Source organism: Trichomycterus rosablanca, chromosome 6, assembly GCF_030014385.1.
Source record: "Trichomycterus rosablanca isolate fTriRos1 chromosome 6, fTriRos1.hap1, whole genome shotgun sequence".
NCBI lineage: Eukaryota > Metazoa > Chordata > Actinopteri > Siluriformes > Trichomycteridae > Trichomycterus > Trichomycterus rosablanca.
Window position 1 is genome coordinate 7,607,830 of NC_085993.1, and position 27,939 is coordinate 7,635,768.

The following is a 27,939-nucleotide window of genomic DNA, read 5'->3' on the forward strand; positions in this document are numbered from 1 at the left end:
GTGTGTGTGTGTGTCAGAGAGAGAGAGAGAGAGTTAAAGATGATGAGCTGGAGTTAAGGGTTACAGAAAGTCATTTCTCTCGTTACCTTTTTCACTCCTCAGTTCAGTCTTCAGTACAGAATAAGCAGCATCTGATCTGAGCAGTTAAAGCTCTGATTGTTTTTCAGATTGCAACTTTTTGATACAGCTTGTTTCCTCAATGTCTAACTCTCTACAGTTTCTTATATATATGTGCGTGTGAGTGTGTGTGTGTGTGTGTGTGTGTAAGAGAGATATCTAAGGTATCCCAGCTGGGTTGTAGCTAGTGTAAGGGGGTGCAGAGTTTAGTTAAGCAGTAGTGTGTTGAGCTTTAAGTACACACATATACAGTACATCCAGTTTCCTGTCTCTCTGTGTGTGTGTGTGTGTGTGTGTGTGTGTGTGTGTGTGTGTGTGTGTGTGTGTGTGTGTGTGTGTGTGTGTGTGTGTGTGTGTGTGTGTGTGTGTGTGTGTGTGTGTGTGTGTGTGTGTGTGTGTGTGTGTGTGTGTGTGTGTGAGAGAGAGAGAGAGAGAGAGAGAGAGAGAGAGAGAGAGAGATGATGATGATGATGATGATGATGAGCTGGAGTTAAGGGTTACAGGAAGCCCCCTCTGTCTTTTCTCTCGTTACCTCTTTCACCCCTCAGTTCAGTCTTCAGTACCATTCACCAGAGCTTTATTGTGACTGTATATACTACTGCAGGGCTTCCCAACCGTTCTCAGCTAGTGACCCTATTTTTCAGGCATTTTAAACGTCCATGACCCCACCACACCCCACTCACTGTACCGTGGGAGTTTTTTTCTTCTATTCCGCTGCTGAGTTCATTTCTTATTTAAAGATTAAACAGAATAAAAGTCCTGTACAATTGACATGAATTTCATTTCAGTTGTAGAAAAAGTAGAAAGAAGTAGAATGCCTTTATTTGTCAAATATACATATACAAATGTACAGTACAACAAAATTCTTTCTTTGCATATCCCAGCTTGGTTTTTGAAAGCTGGGGTCTGAGCCATTGTATGGTGCCCCTGGAGCAGAAAGGGTTAAGGGCCTTGCTCAAGGGCCCAACAGTGGCTTCATGGCAGAGCTGGGATTTAAATTCTAAACCTTTCAGTTGATAGCTCAAAGCTCTACCCAATAGGCTACCACTGTCCCTAACACTGTGTATATCAACAGATCACATTGAGCAGGGATACCACAGATGAAATGCCTGCACAGCCTTTTATTGTAACACGTGCAACTCTGCTCTCTTACATGCATTACGTTTAGCAAGTTCTGCCCAGGCTTTTTAAAAAGGACCATATCCAAGCAAACCTCAGAGATACACTTACTAACACGGACCAGAAAGGGAACAGCATCCGCCAGTCGGGGTATTAGAGCAAATAGAAATTAAATAAATACACCTATCTCCCACATTGTGAACGGTTGCTTTAAGCCACTTTGCTTTTACAAAACACTGACATCACCACCTTTGTTCACTAATTGAAAAACAATTTGAAAAAGATTCAAGTAGCATTTAGTGTTTGTTGTTCTGATCTGTGTTTTCAGTATAAATGAATGGTAATTGCTTCTTTCCTTTGTCATTTTGGCTTCCAAAGCGATTCTTAGGAGCACACTACTTTTGGATTACACTGAAAAACTGTAGCAAATAAAATAAAGGAATAATAATCAGGCTAGATTTTGATCTAAATGTTTGTGTGAACGATGCTTCGATGCTCCAGAAATATTGACTTTTGTCCCTTTTCTGTTCCTCTTTATCACTGTTCTCTTGCCATTACTCTGTTAGTTCCCTCTCTTTCTTGTTTTTTGTCTTTCTCTGTATCGCTTTCTCCTTTCCCTCTTTTTTTTTTATTTTTTACTTCTCTCACCTAGTTCATTTCACTTCCTGTTTAGCGTTTACTAGCCTGTTTTTCAAACTCGGGTGTATGTCCCCTTATAACCAAAGGTTCGGGCACTCTACAGACACAATCGGCCTGATTGGAAGCCACCTTCTTGGTGCTGCAACACTGAGTCCTACTGTCTGGTGGAGGAGGTGCTAGTACAGGTGGGTGAGGAATATAGAGAGAATAGAGTGTTCCTCCATACATGTTAGAGTTCTCTGTAGGAACCAAAGGCTGCTGGCTGTTCAAGTGGTTACGAGTGCAATATGTTGCTTCCTGAGTCCCCTCTTCTTTATATGATACGGGGAAGCTTTGACCTGTCAGACCTGACTCTGACTGACCTCACCTTATTTTTATAGCTTGTTTGTAATGAAAATCCTTTTGCAATTAAAATTAGTCCCATCATGCCCACCTCCTCCAGCACATGGGTAGTGGTACTTAACAACATGAAACTGATGCCCATTCTCTGAGCTACAGGTACGGGATGATGATGGCTGTTCATATGTCAATCAATTTGGCTATTTCTAAAGCTTTTTCCGGAAAAATGCGAAATAAGCATTTTCACTAGTGTCCTGATACTTTTGGCCCCCATTGTATCTCGTCTTGGCCTTTTCTCTGTATTTCTTCTTGCTCCCTTTCAATCTTTTTCTTTCTTTAAACATTTTTTACTTTAAACTGTCTTTGCCCTTTGTCGTTTTCTCTCTTTTTTCATTTCTACCTCTGTCATCCGTTCTGTCTCTCTTCTTTGTTTCCTCTTGGGTTCAGTTTGATTGAAGATGTTTTATTGGCTGGATGAACAATAGTACGTTTGTATTTTCAAATCTCTCTCTGTCTCTTCCTCCTCCTCCTCCTCTCTGTTCGTTTCTGCTCTGCTCTATCAGAAGATCACTGCTGAACTTCGACTCAGCACAATGTGGTTTGTTCTTTTTTAATGTGGTTTATTTCTCATCATTTGTCATTACTTTCATGTTCCTGTTGTTTATGAAACCAGACTGCAGTAGAAAACTCAAACGCTCAGATCTGTGGGAATATCAGCCAAAAGTATGTGGACACCTGACCATGACCTTTTTGGACATTCCATTTTAAAACCATGGATGGTCACTTCCCCTCTCCAAGACTATAACAGTCTTCACTCTTGGAGTGTGTCTTTGGGAATTTGTGTCAGTTCAGTCATGAGAGCATTTATTAGGTCAGGCGGTTAGATGGGAATGCCTTTAAATGATTGTGCAATTCATCCCAAACTTATAGTTTGGAACATTGATAAAGGGGTCAGTGTGTGTGTGTGTGTGTGTGTGTGTGTGTGTGTCTACACTGTGTTGTACTGGCGACCTGTCCTTTCACCCAGTGGTAAGCTTTTTGCATTAAAGCACTGTTCGTCTGGTTTGGTCTCAGTATTTATGCTCGTATTCGTTTTGTATATGTATTTTTTATTTAGTTTTTTTTTTTGTTAATTTTTATTAGAAGCACAGGCTCAGTTTCTAAGTCGGGTACATTGTGTGGATTTCAGGTGTGTAATAGTTCTGTGTTGTTTTTTAATTCTTCTTTATGTGCTGGCACTTGACATCTCTATTGTCTATTTAGAAAGCTGATCAGATTTAGGTTGAGTCTGCTTGTGGTTAGCTCTAGCTTCACTTCCGTTTTAGGGCTACAACAACTAAAGAGAAGAAAAAGTCAACAATTAAATTAAGTTTCCATCCCAGAAACAACAAACCTTACCACACAAAAACAACCTAAGCAGGAAACTGGCCATGTGCAGTAGCCTTAGCCATCATGTATTGTTTTGTCCCTTTTGTTTTATTCACTTTTATTCATCAGCATGAATCACAAACCATTTCTAACGGCCTACTTCTGTGCAAGTAGGGTACAATAATAATGACAATAATACACACAATGTGAAGTTGGATAGGATTAGTCGTGCCACTCAGTAACACCAACTATATACAGCAGAGTCTCTGATGCGAAAGTCGATGCTACAGATGCGTTTATGGTGTGTGTGTTTGTGTGGCATTTTTATGTGTTCCTCCCTCACCACGTTAATGTAAAGTCTTTGTAAAGATGCACAAATTCTGCCAAAATCTAGACTGCATCATAGTAAACTGTGTGGATCAGAGATATCCAGAACTGAAATTCATGCAAATGCCTGTTTGCACCATGTGCTGTTTTGTATTTATTATTTTGATTACTTACCGCTGCTAAGATCTTGGCCAGGTGTCCACAGAGACGTGACTGGCTGTGTCTGAATGGGAAATAGTCTGACAGGTTCCTTTGTGACCTGATTTTTATTTATTTTTTTTTATTTATTTTTTTTTTTTTTTTTTTTTTTTTTTTTAAATGCATTTTCTCCCCATTTTCCTATTGATTTAGCGCACTCAATTTGTCTTCCACTGCTGAGAGATGCCAGATTGCATCCGAGGAGAGCACGTCGCTGTACATGCCTCTTCCGACACGTGTTCCGCCAATCAGGGTCCTTACACAGCGTATGAAGAACCACCCACCAACACATAGTCTGGTCCCCACCCTGCAGATACGGTGGCCAATTGGTATCTGCTGCAGGCACTGCCAATTATGCCCGCCAGATGGCGCCCAGCTGAACCGAGGAGTTCAGAAACTCCGTGCTGGTGTGCTAGCGGAATATCCCGCTGCGCCACCTGGGCACCCATAAGAGATGTTTTAATCATGGTTTGTAGTGCATGACCCTCCGTATGTGATACTGCTCTCTGTAAAGTGAAAAGAAGTAGTCTGCCAAATCGACAATTATAATTATTGGGGGTGGGTGGTTTGGGGTGAGTAAAAAATCAATAAAATAAAAAAAATCTATCAAAAATCAATATTACAACCCTAGCATGATGCAAGCCGTTATCAAAGTATTGACTTGTAGGTAGTGTGCACTTTGAGAATTCCAGTTATGTTTGTTAGCTTTAGCGATGGCTTGATTACGAAGTGATCAACGCTACAATAGGAATCGAAAGTGTATGTTAGTGTATTTTCTATTGTAAGAACCCAGTTCCAAAATAGTTTGGACAGCAGGAAAAATGTAAATAAAAACATACAGCAATAATTTAAAAATCATTCTATTAATTAGAAACATTTCAAAGACAAAAAATTGCTTAATTATTATTTTTTACATAATTGATTGCTGCATCACATTCCAAAACAGCTGGGACATGGGCATGTCTACCATTGTGATTTATCACCTTTTTTTTTTTGGCAAGGTTATGTGATGGTTTGTGGACAGTGGACACCGATTGTTTTTGTGAAAGCTGCTTGATGTAAAACTTCAGCTGCTCAGTGTTGCTCTGTTTCTACCCCTCAGCATTAATGGAGCCTTCACAGATGTGCAAGTAACCCATGATTTTGGTACTTAAACACCTCCGGTCCATCACAAATTCTGGGTTTTGAACTTTGCGTTGGTCAAGATTGTGTGGATGCAACGAAAAAGTGTTTAATAACGAGGCTTTTCTGAAGTATTCTTAAGTTTCTTGTGGTTCTGTTCTGTGGGATCAGCCTTTCTCTTTATGCACAGACATCTCTTCAATGTTGCAATTAATTAAGTTGAGAAACTTGTTCTTAAACTGTTGGACTATTCGCTCGACCACAAAATATCCTTTCTCATGAACAACTAATACAGTCATTGATACTGCTCTGTTTGTATTTTACTTTTGCATTTTAACTACTGTCCCAATGTTTTAAGAATTGGGTTTGTCTAAATTGTCTTAGTTTACTTGCCAACTCACAAAAATAATCTTAGTGTTTTTGTTTGTGCTCCAGTCCAGGTTTTTATTCCATGGTTTGGAAACTGTTATATAGAAGGGTCTTGAACATACAGCCTGTAACTGGACTGTTAACACATCCTGCCGTCTCTTTCTTCCAGGAGGCGCCTCCTCCCCCACCATCTGCTCTGTTATTATAAAGGGTCATGGGTCACCTTCAGTGGGGCGGTTTAGGCTAGGAGGGGGTGACAGATAAAGTGGTTTAGTGGCATTCCTCCTGTCCTCTTCCACTCACTCTCAACTAGCGGTGTTGCTGTGTAAAATTTTCATGGTGTGATAAGCTTGTCAAAAATAACATGCTATCTCTGTGTGAAGCGACAACTTCACATCACTCATGGAAGTACCGTGAATTACAGGCTAATCAGATGCTTATAGGTTTATTGTTTTATTTCTTATATTACCATCAACATTCTTCCCAAAGTCCAAATCAAATATTTCCATTTAGAGCTTTTAATTGCAAAAAATGGGGCGGTGGGTAGCACTGTTGCCTCAAAGCAAGAAGGTCCTGGGTTCGATCCCCAGGTTGAGCAGTCCGGGTCCTTTCTGTGTGCATGTTCTCCCCGTGTCTGTGTGGGTTTCCTCCGGGTGCTCCGCTTTCCTCCCACAGTTCAGAGATGTGCAAGTGAGGTGAATTGGAGATATGAGATACGAGATATGTCATGAATGTAACCAAAGTGTAAAACATGACGTTTAAATCCTAATAAATAAATTTAATAAAATTGCACAAAATGAAACATGGTCAAAATATTAAAAAAAGTTTTTAGTGCTGGAATAATGTAAATAAATGCAAAGTTCATCATTAATTAAGAAGAACACAATACTAATGTTTGAACTTTAAAATAGTTATCAACATAGAAATGGAATATTTCTTTTCATGTGTATTGGCATAATCTTCTACAGTCTTTTGCATTGCTGTCTTTTGACTATACCACTCCTCAGACAAAAATAGAAGCAGCTCAACTTTGTTTGATTGCCTCGTGTCCATCTATCTTCCTCTTGATGGGTGAACCAGTCCTCAGTGTCTGAGCACATTGTCAGAGTAAAACATGGTCATCCTTATACGTTGTTTGACTCATTCGTCCTTCATAAAGACAAATCTGCCTGATTTCATCCTTGTTGAGGCATGCCTAGATCATCACCAGGTCCATAACCAAATTTTACAGTGGCAGCGAGATTGTAGGTCTTTTAACCATTAGAAGATCGGATAATGGGAGAAGATGATCTAATGACAGACCTCTATGGTCTAAACCTTTAGGTGTTTCGCAAACATCAGCCTTAGAAATATCTGTGCCTGACCTCACACATGCTCTTTTGACTTAATGAAATTTCACAGACACACTCTAAAGCCTTGAGAAAAGCAGTTTTAGAAGAGTTGGAGGTGTAGCCGCAAGATTAGAGGGGGCAACTTTAAGTTAATGCTCATGGTTTTAGAATAGAATGTCCAACAAGCTCATGATCAGGTGTCCACATATTTTTGGCTGTATAGAGTATTTTTGTCAGTGTTTTGCAAAAGCCAAGATGGGATAAAAAAACAATATGCTGCTATCATGCTCGACTTAAATCCTGTCCTCACAGTCATGACGTGAAGTGAGCATCGTCAGGTCTGGATCAGACTCGCATCTAATAAAGGGATTGGTAAATAATGAGAACTGATGAAGGAACACATTTCAGCTCTGCGTCAGAGGCTCACGTGATGGAACCAGCTCCATCCTGCTACGCTTCCTGTCTCAGATTTCCTGAAGCGCTCAGTGTAATTGAGCTAAGAGAAAGTGCACAGAGTAAAAGATTACCAGCGCTTCCTTCCTTCTGCACTATATGTACAGTCCCCTCTACAATTTTTGGCAGCCATGCATTTAATGCTTTGTACAACCTCCCTTTGCCAATAAAACAGCAGTTTTAGATGCTCAGCTAGAAGAATGCTGAGCAGGGAATTCCAGACCATTAGTCTTCCTCTTTAAATCTTTCAGTGCCCTGGGTCCTATACGGAAGAATGACTATCTATATATATATATAGGTACTCTGGTCAGCTGGAACAAAAGTAAATCAAAAGACTTCTGTTACTTTTTGTTTACATCTTTACCAAGGGTACCAGATACAGAGACAGAGAGAGCAAAAGACCTGCAGCCAGTTTTCCACTGTAAAGCCTGAACAGGTACCATCAGTCTTTGTCCAGTGTGCTTTATTATTGAGCTGTCTAGTACTTTCACACAGCATATTCAGAAATAAACAGGACTGGGGTGGTTCCATCAGAGTATAATTTTTATTTTGATTTATCTTCATAGCTGCAAGGGGGGCGAGTACAGAAAAGTAATTTAAGCTAGAACCGTATGTTAGTGTGGACACCTGACCAAAATGTCCAAAAGCATGACCATTAATTTCCTTTTCTCAAATTTGTAAGGTCAGGCATTGATGTTTGATGAGAATCTCTGGTTCTCAATCAGTGTTCCAATTTATCATGAAGGTTTTCTGTGGGATTAAGATCAGTGTTCTGTTCTTCTTTTTATGTGCTATTCGTGAATCTACCAGCTTTCTTGCAGGCTTCTCGAGGCCAGCAGCCAGGGGATGCCACAATTGCAGCCTCAATAAGGACCAATCATGTCTGTGGGTTACCCCGTACAACTTAGATTTGAACTTCAGAGCTGCGAAAAGTTCAATTTTAGCTGGTTGTGGACTGATGGGGTTTATTTTATTTATTTGTTTTAAATTGCTGTCTAAAAACTTGAATTTTCTTTGTTTCATTTTGATTGGACAAACCACAGCTGTCCAGTATAATGAAAATTAAGATAGTTTGGACAGAAATATCCATAACTGTGGAGAAATAACATTTATACACCGGGCTCAAAGCAGAAACACCCTCGACAGAGCGGCTTCAGCCGTCCTGTGTGTTGTGTGAAATGTTGTGTTTTGGTCAGCTGTTTCGTGAGTTGGATATTTTAGGTTTATCACTGAACATGCCCAGACTGTAGCATTAATAACAATAATAATAAAATGTCATTCTGGAGTTATACAACCTTACACAAACAAAATCATTTCAGTCTGTTACTTTCCCTCAGCAGCGACAATTACTGCTTGTAAATGCACATTACATCAATTTTCTGTTAAAACCTTTGAATAAAAAGTGTTATTGCACTTTTATTGTTTTTATTACTCTTAATTTCACAATTAACTGTCGAGTTAATTTAGGTGACTATTAAATTAGCAAATGTACAAATAATTACAGTCTGTCTGTAAATAACAGGGGTGTAGACTGGGGTGTAAAAAAAAGTAAACCAATTATTTTTACTGGCAAAGCTCTCCTCACATTCTGAATGTTTAATGGTGTGTGGGTGTGTGTGTGTGTGTGTGTGTGTGTGTGTGTGTGTGAGGTGTTTCAGGTGTTTCAGGTGGTGTGGTATATATTTGGTTTCCTGTCTGTTAGTTTTGTGCTAGACTTACAACTAAGAGTGATATTTAATGCTCCGAATCAGATCTACAACTTGGAACAGATCTGTGTGTGTGTGTGTGTACTTGTGTGTGTAAATGTGTGTGCATATGTGTGTGTACATTTGTGTATATATAAGTGTGTGTGTTAGAGCAGATGGTAACAGCAGGTGTTTTACCACATGGTTCAGTAACAGTTGCTCCTGTTTCAGTCTTCATAACCAAATCTCTCATTTCCTGTTTGTTCATTAATCTGATCACGATGTGAAAAACTCTCTCATCTTTTATATAGTGCAATTATTAACACATCATTTATTTATATTATTTCTGTACTGTTGATGTAGTGAGGAACAGAACAAGGTTTTATTAGTGGTTTTGCTAAGAAACATGTCGTCTATAACACAATTAAACAGCTCTGGAACAGAACCTATTTTAACCAAACTCACGAAAACTCACACAACAGCCTTTTCCTAAACTGGTTTACCATTTGACGCAGTTATTCTGATTACTAGTCCAGTCTCCAGTAACTTAACCTCTGAACTACAACAATTCCAGTAAGCAGAGTGAGCTTAAGAAATGTATAAAACTTTCAAAATCACATCGTAACAGTGGAGCAGATTTCAGGAGCTCCAGTTAGTAGTTTGATCCGCTATGGCTTTTATAAAGAAACTGATGAAAATGTGGAACAGTGGACAACCTGAAGCAGTTTTTAAATTTTGCCTTGGCATGAAATACAGTGGAACATTCCAGCCTGTGGTGTCAATTTCACATCGTATTGTGTGTTTTGGTTAAACTGTGGGAACGAGGGGTAACAGAGGAGGAGTGACCTATGATTCAGCTGTAACTGGGGCACAACGTCCCCCATCCCCCTACCGTTCTCTTTCCACTGATTAAGTTTAACTCAAATAGTCATTTATTAAAATTGTGTGTTGCAAAAGTGCAGACTTAGTGAGTCCATGTGGAATATGAACAAAGGAATGCATGCTGGGGTTTAGTATTTCTGTGGCTGTATTATTTCCTTTAATTTCCTTCAGGATCAATAAAGTTTCTATCTATCTATCTATCTATCTATCTATCTATCTATCTATCTATCTATCTATCTATCTATCTATCTATCTATCTATCTATCTAATACAAAGTTTAATTTGAATATTTTAATCATTTATCAAAGTCTACTACACACAGACATTTGTTGAAACTCGGTTTGGGTTTGGTAGCTTCTCACGTAGCTGAATAATGAATCTGTCTCACACAGTTGTAAAATAAATGCAGTTGCACAATATTTTTAATAACAGAACACACTTCAGGCCATGCTCAGGTCCTTGTTCACACTGTAGATCATACAAGTAAGAGCAGGTTGTCCATATGTAGTATGAAATTCCCTGCATGTTTATGTCTGCACCTTCTGGTTTCACAGCTGATCTCCTTTTCATATGAGGTGTTATGATTTGGGATGTGTGCACAATCTCAGGTCAGGCTGTAATTAATCCACTGTGTTTGTACATGCCTGTAATGTTGGAATCTGTTTTGCATTTTTCTTCACCTCTCTCTCTTCTGTAGGCTCATCTTAAGCCAGCTGTGTGATTTCACTGCTCTTACGGGAATACTACATCATACTATCCACAAAATGACCAAAAACACATGCTCATGAACTTGTTGGAAATCCCATTCCAAAACTGTAGGCATTATTAAGTGGTTAAACAACCTCTACTTTCCTGGGAAGGTTTAGCAGAGGATTTTAAAATGTGTCATTCAGTCCAAGTAGCATTTGTTGAATGAGTGCTGGTTTACAATAATTATTTAGTGGGGTTGAGGTCGGGTGTTCACTGGAGTTCCTCCTCACCAAACACATAACCAGGCCTTGCTTTGTGCACAGGAACACTTCCCCATACTGTTGGCAGGTTGGAAGCATACGGGTGTATAAAATAAATGATTTTATACACCTGTTAGCAATCGGTGTGGCTGAAACACCTGAACTCAATAATTAAAATCTGTGTCTAAATACTTTAGGCACAAAATGCAGGAAAATCACGATCTGTTTGTGTCATAAACCAGCGGGTTCTAGTCTCATTGCCAAAAATGAGGATTGGCTGTTCTAAATTGCTTCCAGCTGTCAGTGTGAATGAATCAATGTTCAATGCCCGCTTATGGACTGGTGTCTTGTTCTTGGTATAGACTCTGGACCCATCATGAGCCAGGTCAGGTTGAAGAATTTACTTTAACACAATAAATCTGGGATCGGAAATGAACCATTTATGTATTTTGTCATTCATTAGGGTTCGAGGACAGTAGCAGTTTCTACAGCAACATGGCGGACAAGGGGGCAGATAAGGGGGCAGAGTTTGGCTATGTGGGCATTGATGCCATTCTGGAGCAGATGAGGAGAAAAGCGATGAAGCAAGGCTTTGAGCTTAACATCATGGTCGTGGGTGAGTGTTTCATACAGATCTTATACACACACACCTGTAAAACAGTTGTGTTACTTGATTAGCTTGATGAAGGTTATTATGACGATGGTCATGAAAGGGGTGTGTTCTGAACTACACACTGCTGTACTTAATACTAGGTGTAATTACTGCACTACCATTGGTACTCTATATAGCAGATAGGATGTGAATTAGAATGCAACTAGAAAATCATTGGCATTAGCTGTGTAAACAATGTCATAACAGCTGTCATAACCACAGATACACTGATCAACCATAACATTAAAACCACCTCCTTGTTTCTACACTCACTGTCCATTTTATCAGCTCCACTGACCATATAGAAGCACTTTGTAGTTCTACAATTACTGACTGTAGTCCATCTGTTTCTCTGCATGCTTTGTTAGCCGCCTTTAATGCTGTTTTTAAATGGTCAGGACTCTCCTAGGACCACCACAGAGTAGGTATTATTTGGGTGGTGGATCATTCTCAGCACTGCAGTGACACTGACATGGTGGTGGTGTGTTAGTGTGTGTTGTGCTCGTATGAGTGGATCAGACACAGCAGCGCTGATGGAGTTTTTAAACACCTCACTGTCACTGCTAGACTAAGAATAGCCCACTAACCAAAAATATATCCAGCCAACAGCGCCCCGTGGGCAGCGTCCTGTGACCACTGATGAAGGTCTAGAAGATGACCAACTCAAACAGCAGCAATAGATGAGCGATCGTCTCTGACGTTACATCTACAAGGTGGACCTACTAGGTAGGAGTGTCTAATAGAGTGGACAGTGAGTGGACATGATATTTAAAAACTCCAGCAGCGCTGCTGTGTCTGATTCACTCATACCAGCACAACACACACTAACACACCACCACCATGTCAGTGTCACTGCAGTACTGAGAATGATCCACCACCTAAATAATACCTGCTCTGTGGTGGTCCTGTGGGGGTCCTGACCATTGAAGAACAGGGTGAAAGTAGGCTAAAACAGTATGTAGAGAAACAGATAGACTACAGTCAGTAATTGTAGAACTACAAAGTGCTCCTATATGGTAAGTGGACCATGTCAGTTAAGTGTTAAGAAGATAACATAAAAAAACGCACCACAAAAAAGTTTTTTTCCACTAGATGAAATTTTGCTGAAAAAGAAATGCCTTCTATTTATAAATAGGGAGAGACAGATGGAGGTTCTCCTCACTGCTGCTGTAATATGTGATCTCCAGCACTGGCCTGAGCATTGGCACAAATGTGTGGGCACCCACACATTATAAAAAGCATAAATATAAAAAACATAAAAAGATAAAACATAAAAAGCAAAAATATAGGTGATAAAAAGCAACGTTGGAGAGGGTGCCTTCATGGTCTACATCTCTCCTTAGCCACAACTTCGCTTGTGCAAGCAGATTAGATCTACAAAAGGGGAACTGGAAATTACCAATTAGCAACTGGGTGAAAAGAGGCTTGCGGGTCAGATAACTTACAAAAACATAGAATTAAACCAGGGGTGCACAAACTTGTAAACTGACTGTTGACTGTAAATACTGGATCTGTCAGTCTAGACCTACAGAGATGAGGACAGCTTAGTTTACAGCAACTCAATTAGTGTTGTGATCTACCTACAAATGCGCTTTATGGCCAGAATTATGTGGACGCTTGATCAAGAGTTTGTTGGACATTTTGTTATTTTATAGCCATGGCCATTAATATGTTTCTGTAACTGCCTCTCCTCTTTTAGGGATGCTTTCCACCAAATTGTGCAGTGAGTAGGTGGGACTGTACTAAGTGCTATTTTAGTCATCAAGTCTAAAAATATTTGGGAGGTCTGCCAATTGAGTTAAGCTAGAAGGCCTGACCCCACAATCAGTGTTCCAATTTATCTTAAAGGTGTTTAGTCGGATCAGGACCGGAGTTTCTCCACCGTACTTGCCAAACCAAGTCTTTATGGATCTTGCTTCATACACAGGGTCACAGTCATGCTGGAACTTAAAAAGGGCTATCCCTAAACTAGTAGCATAGAATTTATTATATGTACATTAGTTATTTATATAAACAAATATATTTACAGTGGGGTCAAAAAGTATTTAGTCAGCCACTGATTGTGCAGATTCTCCTACTTAGAAAGATGAGAGAGGTCTGTAATTTTCATCATAGGTACACTTCAACTATGAGAGACAAAATGAGAAAAAAAAATCCAGGAAATCACATTGTAGGATTTTGAAAGAATTTATTTGTAAATTATGGTGGAAAATAAGTATTTGGTCAATAACAAACAAGCAAGATTTCTGGCTCTCACAGACCTGTAACTTCTTCTTTAAGAAGCTTTTCTGTCCTCCACTCGTTACCTGTATTAATGGCACCTGTTTGACCTCGTTATCTGTATAAAAGACACCTGTCCACAGCCTCAAACAGTCAGACTCCAAACTCAACCATGGCCAAGACCAAAGAGCTGTCGAAGGACACCAGGAAGAAAATTGTAGACCTGCACCAGGCTGGGAAGAGTGAATCTACAATAGGCAAGCAGGTTGGTGTGAATAAATCAACTGTGGGAGCAATTGTAAGAAAATGGAAGACATACAAGACCATTGATAATCTCCCTTGGGGTCAAGACCTCATCCCGTGGGGTGAAAATGATCATGAGAACGGTGAGCAAAAATCCCAGAACTACACGGAGGGACCTGATGAATGACCTGCAGAGAGCTGGGACCAAAGTAACAAAGGCTACCATCAGTAACACACTACGTCGAGAGGGACTCAAATCCTGCAGTGCCAGGCGTGTCCCCCTGCTTAAGCCAGTACATGTCCAGGCCCGTCTGAAGTTTGCCAGAGAGCATATGGATGATCCAGAAGAGGATTGGGAGAATATCATGTGGTCAGATGAAACCAAAATGGAACTTTTTGGTAAAAACTCAACTCGTCGTGTTTGGAGAAAGAAGAAGAACCCAAGAACACCATACCTACTGTGAAGCATGGGGGTGGAAACATCATGCTTTGGGGCTGTTTTTCTGCAAAGGGGACAGGACGACTGATCCGTGTTAAAGGAAGAATGAACGGGGCCATGTATCGTGAGATTTTAAGCCAAAACCTCCTTCCATCAGTGAGAGCATTGAAGATGGAACGTGGCTGGGTCTTCCAGCATGACAATGATCCCAAACACACCGCTCGGGCAACAAAGGAGTGGCTCCATAAAAAGCATTTCAAGGTCCTGGAGTGGCCTAGCCAGTCTCCAGACCTCAACCCCATAGAAAATTTGTGGAATCCGTGTTGCCCAGCAACAGCCCCAAAACATCACTGCTCTAGAGGAGATCTGCATGGAGGAATGGGCCAAAATACCAGCTACAGTGTGTGCAAACCTGGTGAAGACTTACAGGAAACGTTTGACCTCTGTCATTGCCAACAAAGGTTATGTTACAAAGTATTGAGTTGAACTTTTGTTATTGACCAAATACTTATTTTTCACCATAATTTACAAATAAATTCTTTAAAAATCCTACAATGTGATTTCCTGGATTTTTTTTTTCTCATTTTGTCTCTCATAGTTGAAGTGTACCTATGATGAAAATTACAGACCTCTCTCATCTTTCTAAGTAGGAGAACCTGCGCAATCAGTGGCTGACTAAATACTTTTTGGCCCCACTGTATATTTATAAAGATTAATTGTTTACTGTTGACCATATAGTGGGTGTGTATGTCTCTGTGTTTGTGTGTTTAGGCCAAAGCGGTTTGGGTAAATCTACTTTGATTAACACTTTATTCAAGTCGAAGGTGAGTCGCAGATGTGTGATGCCCACTGACGAGGAGAGAATCCCCCAAACCATCGAGATTAAATCCATCAGTCATGGTGAGATACATTCACACATACATATCACAACTTGCAGAACTTCATAATGGAATTTATGAAACTGATTTTTTTCCTACCTTGTGTTGAGTGCAGTGAGAGCAAACGACCACCAACAGCTCATTACCTCATTAAACGGGCATTTACTTCCTGACTGGAAGTTACTCAAAGCACATGTGGCTCTGTGCAGACTTTCTCTACTCATGAGTCCTCTGAGAAAAAGGAACATTTTTTCTGTGTGTAAATTTGCTTATGATCAATTACACTGTGCTCTTAGGTGACCTCCTCCCCCATTCAGATGTTTAGTGCTTTATCAATACCAATTCAAATAAACACTTTAACGTTATGCTGAGCAGAAAGTTGGAGGGGTTAAGGCCACACAATGAATTGGTGTCCTGTCTGCCCAATGATTCCAGGGGAACCGGACCCACAGTGACCCTGACTAGAATCAAGTGATAAAAATAATGTAACCTGGCAGGTTGGGCTATGAGATCAGCTAGACAACCAACAAGACCAGACCTATACCAGCTTCTCCAGACTGAGAGACTAGCAAATCAGTTGTACAAGATTTTTAAGCTAGTGGTGTACTTTCCAGCCATACATTTAACGACTATGTTTATGATCATAGTCCTAGAGGTCAAGGAATTAGCTCTTATTGTGTGTGTAATTATGTGTGTGTGTGTAGATATTGAAGAGAAGGGTGTAAGAATGAAACTGACGGTGATTGACACACCAGGATTTGGAGATCAGATTAACAATGAGAACTGGTAAGACAAAAAAATGTGTGTTTGCATGCCCATAAGTGTAGTGGTAGCCCACTGGTTAGAGTAATAGACTAGTGATCAGTTCTAGCCCCACCACCACCACCAAGTTCCCATTGTTGGACTCCTGCATATTTTGTTGATTTACAAAGTGAAAAGAAGTAAAAACAATGCTTGCCTCAAACAATTTTTAAATTGTTAATCCTCAACTTTATATTTTATGCATTTCATAAATAAATAAATCGTAGTAGTTAAGCTATGAGCAAAAGTTTAAACACCCCCTCATTAAATCAGAATAAAATTAACAACATTTTGGTGGTGCAGCAGCTTAATACACTGGGGTGCAAAAACTTGCATGAAACTGTACATGATATATAATATTTGAATGATATGTGTCACTATACCTGTATGTTCTTTTAGCTGGATGCCCATTATGAAGTTCATCAATGAGCAGTATGAGACGTTTCTGCAGGAGGAGATAAACATCAGCAGGAAGAAGAAAATACCAGATACACGAGTACACTGCTGCATCTACTTCATTCCACCTACAGGACACTGGTACACACACGCACACACTCACTGTGCTGTGAAGAAGTAATTACCCCCTTTTGTAAGCCTTTGGTATTGCATATTTGTCACACTGGGAGATTTTAGGAAACACACAAGTGAAAACAATATATTTTGTCCAATTGAAATGGAATGTCCAACAAGTTAATGAGGAAGTGTCCACATACTTTTGGCCATACAGTGTAATTATTTGTCCAAAAATGGATTTTACATTTCAGAATGTTTTGTGGTGGATTTTCCATAAATCTGCGAAATCAGAATTTTACATACACTGCCTGGCCAGTTACCGCTTTGATTACGGCATGCATTCGCTGTGGCATCGTTTCCACAAGCTTCTGCAATGTCACGACATTTATTTCTGTCCAGAGTTGCATTAATTTTTCCCCAAGATCTTGTATTGATGATGCGAGATTTGGACCACTGAGCAAAGTCTTCTCCAGCACATCCCAAAGATTCTTAATGGGGTTCAGGTCTGGACTCTGTGGTGGCCAATCCATGTGTGAAAATGATGTCTCATGCTCCCTGAACCACTCTTTCACTATTTGAGCTCGATGAATCCTGGCATTGTCATCTTGGAATATGCTCGTGCCATCAGGGAAGAAAAAATCCATTGATGGAATAACCTGGTGGTTCAGTATATTCAGGTAGTCAGCTGACCTCATTTTTTGGGCACATAACGTTGCTGAACCTAGACCTGACCAACTGCAGCAACCCCAGATCATAGCATTGCCCCCACAGGCTGGTACAGTAGGCACTAGGCATGATGGGTGCATCACTTCAGCTGCCTCTCTTCTTACCCTGATGCGCCCATCACTCTGGAACAGGGTAAATCTGGACTCATCAGACCACATGACCTTGTTCCATTGCTCCAGAGTCCAATCTTTATGCTCCCTAGCAAATTGAAGCCGTTTGCACTGTGCGTGTGGAAATGCTCTTACTTTCACTATTAAACATCTCCCTGAGAAGCTACTCACTGCATCAGTTAGGGTTAAATAACTTGTTGCCAGCTGAAACATAATCACCCATGCAGTAATTATCCAATGGGAGGCTCTTACCTATTTGCTTAGTTAAATCCAGGTGGTGACCTTTTTTTTTGGCCAGGCAGTGTATATCAACTATATCATTCAGCTTTGTGACATGGTCTCCTAATTCTTTATTAGTGAATATAACTGTCCTGCTGAAGTCTCTGTGCCCATATATATAGAACAAATTTGACCTCAAGCCTCAAGGATTACATTGACGTCTCCAGTCTAAAAAGCTCTGTACATACAACAAAAGCTTACCCTAGATTTACATGAACGTAGCTTGAAGCCATTTCTAAGCAGCTTCAGGTTCCAAGATCATCTGAATGAACAATTGCCTGTAATTACAGAGTATATGGACCATCAAACACAAAAAACAGATCTGGTAGCATTTATGCTTCTGCTTCTGTTGATTCTTTATGTCTATGATGTAATCAGCAGCAAAATTAAAGGACAAGCTTTAAGACACTGATTTTAAAGCTCATGCTTCTTTCTTGCCTGGCAGTGTCCAAACCCATGGCATTGTAACGCTTGCTTGATCGGACACTGTAACACCTGTATTTCATCAGGTTGTGGTACATGGCATGACCTCAACTGTAACTGTAATTCAAAACAGGCACTGATAATTGATTATTTGCATAAAAACTCCTGCCTGGTTATCAGTAACAGACCAGGAAAATGTGTCTGCACGCAGTGCCGGTTTTCATGTTGACCTCAGGTGTCATGTGGGCTAATGTAGATGGAACAACAATACTTCATCTCCTGTGGTATAAAGTATGGTTTTCAATGCTAACTACCTAAGCACTGATTATACGTTAGTTTTTTTGTGGGTGTGGGTATTTTTCCCCTTTTTGTATGGTTCCAATTTGGGCATACCCAATTTCCTCGGAGGAATCTGGTGACCTCTGTTAGTTGTATGACACCCTTATGTGAAGCTGCTGGATGCATCTTTATACCAGCGATCCCCAGGTTAAGTGGTCAGGTCCTTTCTGTGTGGAGTTTGCATGTTCTCCCCGTGTCATCATGGGTTTCCCCCGGGAGCTCTGGTTTCCTCCCAAAGACATGCAAGTGAGGTTAATTGGAGATACAAAATTGTCCATGACTGTGTTTGACAATGAAGACTTGAACTGATGAATCTTTTGTAACCAGTAATTACCTGTCCTGTGATAAAAGTAAAATGTGTGTAAAATGTTCTCAGTGGTAAAACAGTGGTAATCTGATCCGATCTTTCCTTTCTCAGACTTGGTTGTGTCTGTTGAGTTGTTGCCAGCTCTGAAACTTAAACAAGAGACTCAGATTTTGACAGCTGTGCCACCCAAGCACTCAACCAAAGTGAATCTGTAGGTGTAGCACAGTCTCTAAAATTATTGTTAGAATAATATATGCAAATAAATGTTTGTACATAAACCAGTACGATGTTGTATAGCGATCCATGTCCAAAACCCTCTAATAGCCTAGTGTGCCAGTTGGAAGAACAATAAGTATTCCAAAGTTTTATCCATCAAAATGTTCAGGATTCAACTCCCCTCTTGAGAAAATCCCACTGTCGAGTCCTTAAGCAATACACTTTCTGCTCCAGAAGCCCATCGCTCCAGTTTCTCAGTAAACTGGGATATGCAAATAAAATAAACGTATTGTATTGGAACACCTGTGTGTTTGCATATATGAAAATAAAGGTGTTGTCCTTTCTTTTCATTAAAAGAAGACGCCCCTCCTTGGGACATTTAGATAGTTTATAGAATCGATTACATCCAAACTAAATTAATAAAAAGTCTACAAATGTTTTGGTTTGGGGTTAGACAGGTTCTTTCTAGCGCAGTAGCTCACCCACACAGTAGTGCCACCAGGAGTCACCTCTACAAGCCGCCAGCCTGTTGTATTGTAGTTAATACTTGGTCTTGATCTTGACACTGTTTTGAACTTAACAAAGGTTATAACATGCAGCAGTTGATCAAGGTCTCATTTTTGCCAAATGCTTTTTCTTGTTATGGCATTTATAAAAGGCTTTGTGTTAAACACATTTAAATATGTGAACCAGAAATACAAGTCTGCAGTGTATTTAATGCTCAAATCCCTTCTGATGTAAAATGTGGGTAGGACACCCTTTTATTTATAAGTGTGTATACACACATTGCTGTGAGGTACAAGTAGTTTTTATTGTATGTATGTACTCCCACTAAAGACAACACTTGAGTATCTGCTAATTTGCTGAGGGCATTTATTTATTTTTATGCAATGCTTCACTAAATGCAATATTAGTTTTATTAAATACAATTAAATTATTTAAATTAAGTTGTGTAGGAGTTGTTCTTCAGACAACTGTTGAATTGAACTTAATGTATGGTGTGTGTGTTGCAGTTTGCGGCCAATTGATATCGAGTTCATGAGGCACCTGAGTAAAGTGGTGAACATCGTACCCGTCATTTCTAAAGCAGATACGCTAACTCTAGAGGAGAGAGACTTCTTCAAAAAGAAGGTACACACACACACACACACACACACACACACACACACATTGTGTTCAGTTCCCACAGCCAATCGAAACAGTCCCACAATCTCATGTGGCAGGTGGGATGGAAAACCAGAGGAAGTGCATGTCAAGCACTACTTCCTGTTTCAGGACTTACCCATGGGAAGTTACACTGTAAAACTTTATTTTTTGTCTCTGTGTGTGTGTGTGTGTTTATATTTTCATGGGAACCAAATAGCTTTATTTTGAGTTATGGTCTAAAAAATATAAAAGATTTTAAGAAATAGTAAAGATTTGTGACTATTTGTGGTGCTCAGTAGTACAGTGGACTATTACTAGGGCCCTTCTAAATTCACTGGAAAATGTGCTTCATTTCAGGGACCCCTTTCACAGATTTGTAAAGTAAAGTGCCACATTTTACAGCAGTCATTAAATTAAACTCATAAATTGAATGATAGAATAAATGGAAGCTACAATACACAACACATAATATAAACCTAGAACACAGAGTTCGTTGAGAGTTTTCCAAACTAAGTAACCTGAGTGTTTTTAGCTCCTTTAGACTTTGACATCGTGAACATTTTAACAAAACAATTGCCATAGGATTGTTAGAATCACCTCATATTGCAAATGAATCAGTAGGGCCTCAGCTATTACACTAGCCAACCACCGCTGGTGTTTAAATCTCAGTGGTGCTATCAGCCAGATTACAAGAATCTCATTAATGGACCTACACCTTCTACAACATCTTCTATTGACTGCTGGTTTCTCTCCCAGCTTCTTTATCATGAATTTGAGAGCAGGTTGTGGAATCCGCTCCGCTCATGTCCAGGCATGATTTGTGGTTCCATAAAGTTTCCACTTGTGAATGATGGAAAAAGTTGTACTGACAGGGATGTTAGAGGTGTTTGTTACGGCTCTGTAGCTTGTTATATTCAGCTGTTGTTTTATTATTTAGTTTCTGAGAACTTTAGGAAGCTTCTCAGCTTCATCGTGGTTGCTACTCATTATTGCTGATCTTTCCAACAAATTCTTATGACTTTTAAAATGAAACCTGGTGCAATTTGGTTTCCAAAATAATTGAAAACTTCTTTACTTTCTCTGATTATTTGTACAATCTGTGTGTGTTTGTAGATTCGCAACGACCTTAAAGCCAATGAGATTGATGTATATCCACAGACAGAGTTTGATGAGGATGCAGAGGATAGAATGATTAACGAGAAGATCAGGGTGAGTACAGAACTAACACACATATTAGAGAAGAAAGATGAAAGAAAGCGCCCACAAATTGCATTGATGTGCTTTAAATATTTATCCAGTGTAATGACAAACGTTTCAAAGAGTCAGAAACAGCTTGCGTGTATTAATGAGTCAGGTCCTGAACACAGGATTCTCTGTGCTATTGTAAATTTAAGGTGAGCCATTTAGGCTTGTTTAAAATCACATCAGTCTTAAATGTTCAAACTTAAGGTGACATTCAAAACATTGTTGCCAGCTGCACTAATTTGTCAGGGGTTCAGGATAAAAAATAAATTAATTATTCCTTTTGGCAGCTCCTGTTAGGGGGCACCACAGCAGATTATTTGTACAAGTACTGTGTACATCAGATGCCCTTTCTGGCTCAACTTTTCTATTTATCTGGGCTTGGGACCGGCACTAAAGGGTGCACTGCTATGTAACCTCCAGTGGCTAGGTTCATGTAATGCCATGTGTCCTCTGTATTTGTGAGCCCAGCCCAGAAATTGGAACCCCTGGAACTCGGCACTGCTGTGTACATTATGTCACACAAGCTTACTAGATGCTTGTATAGTGTAACATGGATTGGGACACAGACTGTCCTGTAAACTGGATGTGAACTAAAACAACAAGCTGTTTAAATGTATTAAATAAATCAGGTTGATGTTGTAGAGAGAAAGTGCTAGACTGATGAGATTATATGAGAGCCCTCTAGACCAATTTGTTTTTCCTTTCCTCTTTACTGTTACGGGGTGGGGCATGTCCCCACTGAGACAGCAGGTCTAGCTCGATTCCTGCGAGAACAGAAAGTGTGAACCCAATATACAGTATGCTTAACCAAGCTAGAGCAATACTGTGGCTAAATAGCCACAAAAAAATAAATTAATAAAATAAGGGGTGGCCAAAATAACTGGAATTAATGAGAAATACAAATGAAGACAAAATGTAATACTCAGCCCAATGTGAAAAAGCGATAGCACAGATTGAAGGGTGCATTAGTGGTGTACGGGGTATCGCGCTTCACATGCTCGCCCATAAAAAGTAAAGAGACGTTTGCTCCACAGGGACATAGGTCTGTAATGCCCCCAGTGAATGTGTAAAACTCAGGTGGCCATGCACTCCCTCCATAACGACATCAGCGACATGCCCCCAGCAAAACGGACACGCACATGGATGAAAAGTGGGTTGCCACAACAATAGCTATTCGCTGCCCCAGTGTGTGATAATTCATATTTTTGGAAAAGATAGATGAGCTCAATATACACCAGCAGCAATTAACGAGGACAGAACAGCCACTACATCACTGATGCAGTGTGTGTCCCATGTGGATTCGTCTGTGGGGCTCCGTTTAAAAGGGTGCGGTCATGCCGCCTCTGGAGGCAGCTCACCCGTCCAGGTACTGGACAACACCAGCCGAGTTTCTCGGAAAAAGATCAGCCGAGTTCCTTGGAAAAATATCAAAGAATGCCGATATGCCGGTCAGCAGATACAGGTCTCAAAAAGATACAAAAGATACAGGTCTTGCAAAGCGTGCAGTTGCCACACAGACACCACACAATGCAAAACCAGTGATCCAGCAGCAAAAGCTCAACAAAAACGGCTTTCAAAGGGATCTCCCAGGTACAGCTCATTGCTGTTGATGAGACGCAGACTGTCTATATAAAGAACCACACAGTCATCTGTGCCCTCATGCCCCCTGGTGGCCATTAGTGGCAGGGCAGATGGACATGATTCTGTTATCCGAACCTACACTTACAGACCTTAACGACTAAATCTTCTTTTGATTGGCTGAAGCATGATTATTGTTCAGATTTTGACAGGATGTACCTTATCATAAACAAAGCATATGATCTGTCAAGGTATCATTTTCTATAAATTTTATGGCACTAGTGGTTTTATGTGAACGCAGACTTCTAGACATTTTCTTTTAGTTTAACATATAAATGATTCCATTTCTGCCCACCAACAGCTTGTCTTTCAAACTCATTCAAATATTCAAATTATGAGTTGCATAAAATCTGCATATTTATGGATGTGAAAGATGGAATACAATTTAGGAATACAGACAAGTAGGTGCAAGTGTATTCTAACCAGCAAATGTAATAGAATTGCTATGTGTGTGTGTGTGTGTGTGTGTAGGAGATGATTCCCTTTGCTGTAGTTGGCAGTGATCAGGAGTATCAGGTGAACGGGAAGAGAATTCTGGGTCGAAAAACACGATGGGGCACAGTAGAAGGTACTAATGTCTTGTAAGAATATAATTATTCCAGGTAGAAGGAGTTAGTGTGTGAGGATGAAAGGTCAGAATCTGGTTCCTGGTTGGCTGGATGGTGTGTATTAATAGCTTACATAAGTACAGCTCTAAAATAGATCTGGTTCAGAAATGTAATTAGTTCTAAATTAATTTGTCTAATGAACCTAAACCATGTTTAAATCTTATCACTGATCAGTGTCTACTACACATTTGTACACGTTTTGCCATCATGGCGTAACAAATAATATAACTAAATAAAAAGTCATGCATCGGAACAGATGTGTTCTGCCTGGAGACACAATACAAGACTTCAGAGTGTCACTGGAGAATCGAAAGCACAGTGCTTGGCTGTGTCTGAGGGAGGGAAGGCCAGATGTGTGATTGGCCTTGTATCTGATCCGCTAGGTGAAGCCACGCTCTTGCAAGAACTGAAAGTGAACCCAGTTTGCTGGGGATCAGGGATGGCAATGCACAAGCAACACTCCACCCACCAACCACCACAGCTTGCACCCTGCGTGGGTCCAAATGTGGGACTCACTCCGGAAAAGGGCAGTCACACCTCCTTTAGGGCAACTTGCTCATCTAGGACGGTTCCCTTTTGATTCCCAAAAAGTCTATAAAACACTTCCAAGAAAGTTTCAAGAAAAAGATAAAAGTGTGCTGGCTTCTTACAGCAGCAGAAAACTCCAGGCCCTGTTTGACGTCACAGTTTTAAGAGAAAACAGGTTTCCAACAGATCGATCTGGTTGCCAGTTTAATCCCCACTATCCCCATGTTATCAGTGTTGTCACAAGGCATTTAACCTTCAACTGTTTCCATGGTATTCGGTCATAACTGTAAATCACTTTAGATAAATGCATCTGCTGAAAATTCTAAAAATGTGGAATTGGTAAGGTCTAAATTAGGAGAAAGAGGCAATCCATTACAGAGCTTTGGTCATCCCTCCAACACCAACCTCTCAGACATAGACGACTCACTAGCCGTTAGCACCGCTATCTAATGCTATTTTTGCACTTAAAGTATAACAGTGTTGTGGTATGAACAAAAATACAGATAAACTATTATTAAACAGGCTATTAACATGAAAATATTTTTATTATATGTTTAAAACATTTTGAACATTAATTTTATTTCAGTGAATAAAAAAATATTTTTAAAGTGTTAAAGCTTTAACATAAGTTATTAAAACAGACCAGAAGTGAGCAGTGACCGGCAGTATCACTGCATTTTGGAATTTTGCCCAATTATTGAGGTCCACATTTTTAGTGTGGTGTCCTTCATACGTTGTACATTTTTGTATAACTGCTGTTTTGTGTGTGTGTGTGTTACAGTGGAGAATGTGGAGCACTGTGAGTTTGCATATCTTCGGGATTTGCTCATCAGGTCAGTGCATTAGAAATGTACCCTCTAACCTGTGTATTTACCAAACTTTCTCCTTTATGATCTCATGGTCATCTTATGGTCATAATGTTGATTATTCTGCTGGAGTTAATTGAATCTGTCTGTTTCAGGACTCACATGCAGAATCTGAAGGACATCACCAGCAGTATCCACTATGAGGTTTACCGTGTCCGCCGACTCAACGAGAACAACACACAGTCTAATGGAGAACCCAACGGAGTGCTCACACATGAGATGTAGATGTTCCATCCATCTATCTGTTCATCTGATCATCCATCCCTCTCTCTGTCCGTACGGACATGTCTGGTCCAATCTGGACTGTAGAAGTGTTCCTAACTGAGTGTATCAAAAAAACTGAGGTCAAACGAATCACTTCTCTACAGTTTTATTTTACCGCCTGGAACAGTGTCAGTGCATGTGTTTGTGTGAGTGATCTGTAATGTGTGTGTGTGTGTTTTGTACCGTGTTTGTACTGCAATTGCCAAATTCTCATTTTCATAAACAATTGAAATATTTTGTGTGCACTGGTGAAAACTAATCATTATTGATGCACCAGTTACATCTGGTATTAAACTATGGATTGATATGGGATCAGATTTGAGAGATTCTTACAAATGTTGTGAGCATATGTGAACTGACGACACATACCATCCACAAGAACACACTCAAGAAACATGATACTACAGTGATTAATAATATGAAGTAAATGGTGGAACATGTCTGGTTTAGTCTTGAAATATGCAACCACAGCAAGCTGAGATTGGTTGGTCTGCTGACCGGTCAGTTGGTTGGTGGGTTGATTGGTCATTAATGGCTTGTTTGGTCTCTCATTTTGTTTCACTGTTGAAATGTGTAAAACCCTCTATAGGATAATCAGCCATAAATATCATTTATTTATACCCATGTGGTGCTAGTTGTGGTGCAGCAGTAGTCCACCACCACTAATATCCGGGTTCGAATCTCGTCGGTCCTGTCGCTCAGTCGGGTGTCTGATAGCTGAAGCTCTGCAGCAGACTGCAGCCCTGTCCTACACCCAGTGTTTCACAGTGGAACCGAACCTGCCAAGACCCTGACCAGGATAAAGTGCTTATATTTACATTTTCAGCATTTAGCAGACACCTTTATCCAAAGCGACTTACATTACAGTTACAGTATACAGGTTAAGGGTCTTGATCAAGGGCCCAACAGCAGCAACCTGGCAGTGGTGGGGCTTGAACCAGTGATCTTCTGATTACTAGTCCATTTCCTTAACCACTAGGCTACAGCTTGCCCTATGGTTGGTAAAAATAAAATGAAAATAAATACCCAGGTTTGCATTTTAGTGATTTTAATGATGATCGCTATGCATTTCACATTTTAAATGCTGTAATTCCCTCACTCACTCACTCATGATTAGTGGGCACCTCAACAAGGTGAAGCCATGTGTTTGTTTGTTTTTAGCTTTTATCTGAAATCTTTGGGAGCCTGAAAGTCTTTTTGTGGAAAATTCTTTAATTTTCCAATAACTGCAGTTGAACCACAAAGAAACGATTCTAAAAAAATGTTTGTGTTGCATCAAGAGTGAATATTTTAATGTTTTACAGTGTGCTGAAGTGAAACCTGCCATTCGTTTTATATTTTGAATGTTTACTGTTGATCATTCGATTTTTATTACAGTTTGACTAGTCAGTGTTCGTTAATATTATTGCGCTTAGATAAAGTCTGTGACTCTGCATCGCTGTCAAACAAATAAAACATTGCTTTGTCTTTAAAAATAATCTACTTCACTGAATCATCCTTGATTTTCTTTTTTCTGGATTTTCCCCTCTTGATCTTCCAATTTCTTCATCTCCATCTCCCATTCACCCAGATCAGTCCTAGAGGTTGCATATCACAGCAGCAATGGACAGACGCCGTCCAAACATTTGTGTGGACGCCTGGCCAGATCAGTAACTCTACTGAGATGCCAACTTGTGAGTTCAAACGCTCCACAATGGTGTGCTAGAGCTTTAGACCACTGTGTCACCTGAGTGCCCCCATCCTCATCAGCACATTTTAATATAGTGCAAAATAACTGGAGCTGGAGCTTCACACTTCATAGATGGAAACATGAATGGAGCAAAAGTGCTTGGACACATTAAAGGAACTTTTAATCTAATCAACCAAGAAAATGAATCTGGATGTTTCAACATCCATAAAGACACAAGAACTTAAGAAGCTGAACGTACTGCATGGTTCAGCTGATCTCTTGACCTCAATTCTAATTAAATGTATGGGGTATGTAAGGAACCCTTGTAACTTTGGGGGAAAAAGTCAAAGTATAACCACAATGCTGAAAATGTAAGTTTTGTTCCATATACGACTCAAAAGCTGTAGTTGCCAATAAAGTACTTATGTTATAAATGTATGTATCTAAACTGTTTCCTCTATTAGTTATATAGGCACAACAATAAAGGGTGTGATGTGTGAATATTTGTACTGAAGATTGATTAATTAATAAAAATAGGCGGCTCGGTGGGTAGCACTGTCTCATCACAGCAAGAAGGTTCTGGGTTTGATTCCTAGGTGGAGCGGTCTGGGTCCTTTCTGTGTGGATTTTGCATGTTCTTCTCGTGTCCGTGTGGGTTTCCTCCAGGAGCTCTGGTTTCCTCCCACAGTCCAAAGACGTGCAAGTGAGGTGAATTGGAGATACAAAATTGTCCATGACTGTGTTTGATATTAAACTTGAACTGATAATCTTGTGTAACCAGTGACTACCTGTCCTGTCATGAATGTAACCAAAGTGTTAAAACATTAAAATACTAATAGAATAAATAATGAAAACAAGTAATTTACCAATTGTCTTCTCACACTGCATGAACCTACAGGAACAGTGTAAGAACAAGGTGTGCCAATGTGC

General features: G+C 39.9%; 1 protein-coding gene across 4 annotated transcripts in view; it reads left to right on the forward strand.

Moving 5' to 3' along the window:
• septin9b (septin 9b) overlaps nt 1-27,443 on the forward strand; it is a 51,841-nt gene extending 24,398 nt beyond the window's left edge. For all 4 annotated transcript variants that reach the window (XM_062997343.1, XM_062997344.1, XM_062997346.1 and 1 more), the window contains 9 exons: nt 11,363-11,515; nt 15,225-15,353; nt 16,036-16,117; nt 16,532-16,669; nt 20,059-20,176; nt 21,305-21,400; nt 23,546-23,642; nt 24,992-25,043; nt 25,172-27,443. In XM_062997343.1, coding sequence (XP_062853413.1) covers nt 11,363-11,515; nt 15,225-15,353; nt 16,036-16,117; nt 16,532-16,669; nt 20,059-20,176; nt 21,305-21,400; nt 23,546-23,642; nt 24,992-25,043; nt 25,172-25,301 — 995 coding nt within the window. In that variant the 3' untranslated portion in view covers nt 25,302-27,443. The remainder of the gene's footprint in view (nt 1-11,362; nt 11,516-15,224; nt 15,354-16,035; nt 16,118-16,531; nt 16,670-20,058; nt 20,177-21,304; nt 21,401-23,545; nt 23,643-24,991; nt 25,044-25,171) is intronic.
• The last annotated feature ends 496 nt before the right edge of the window (nt 27,444-27,939 follow it).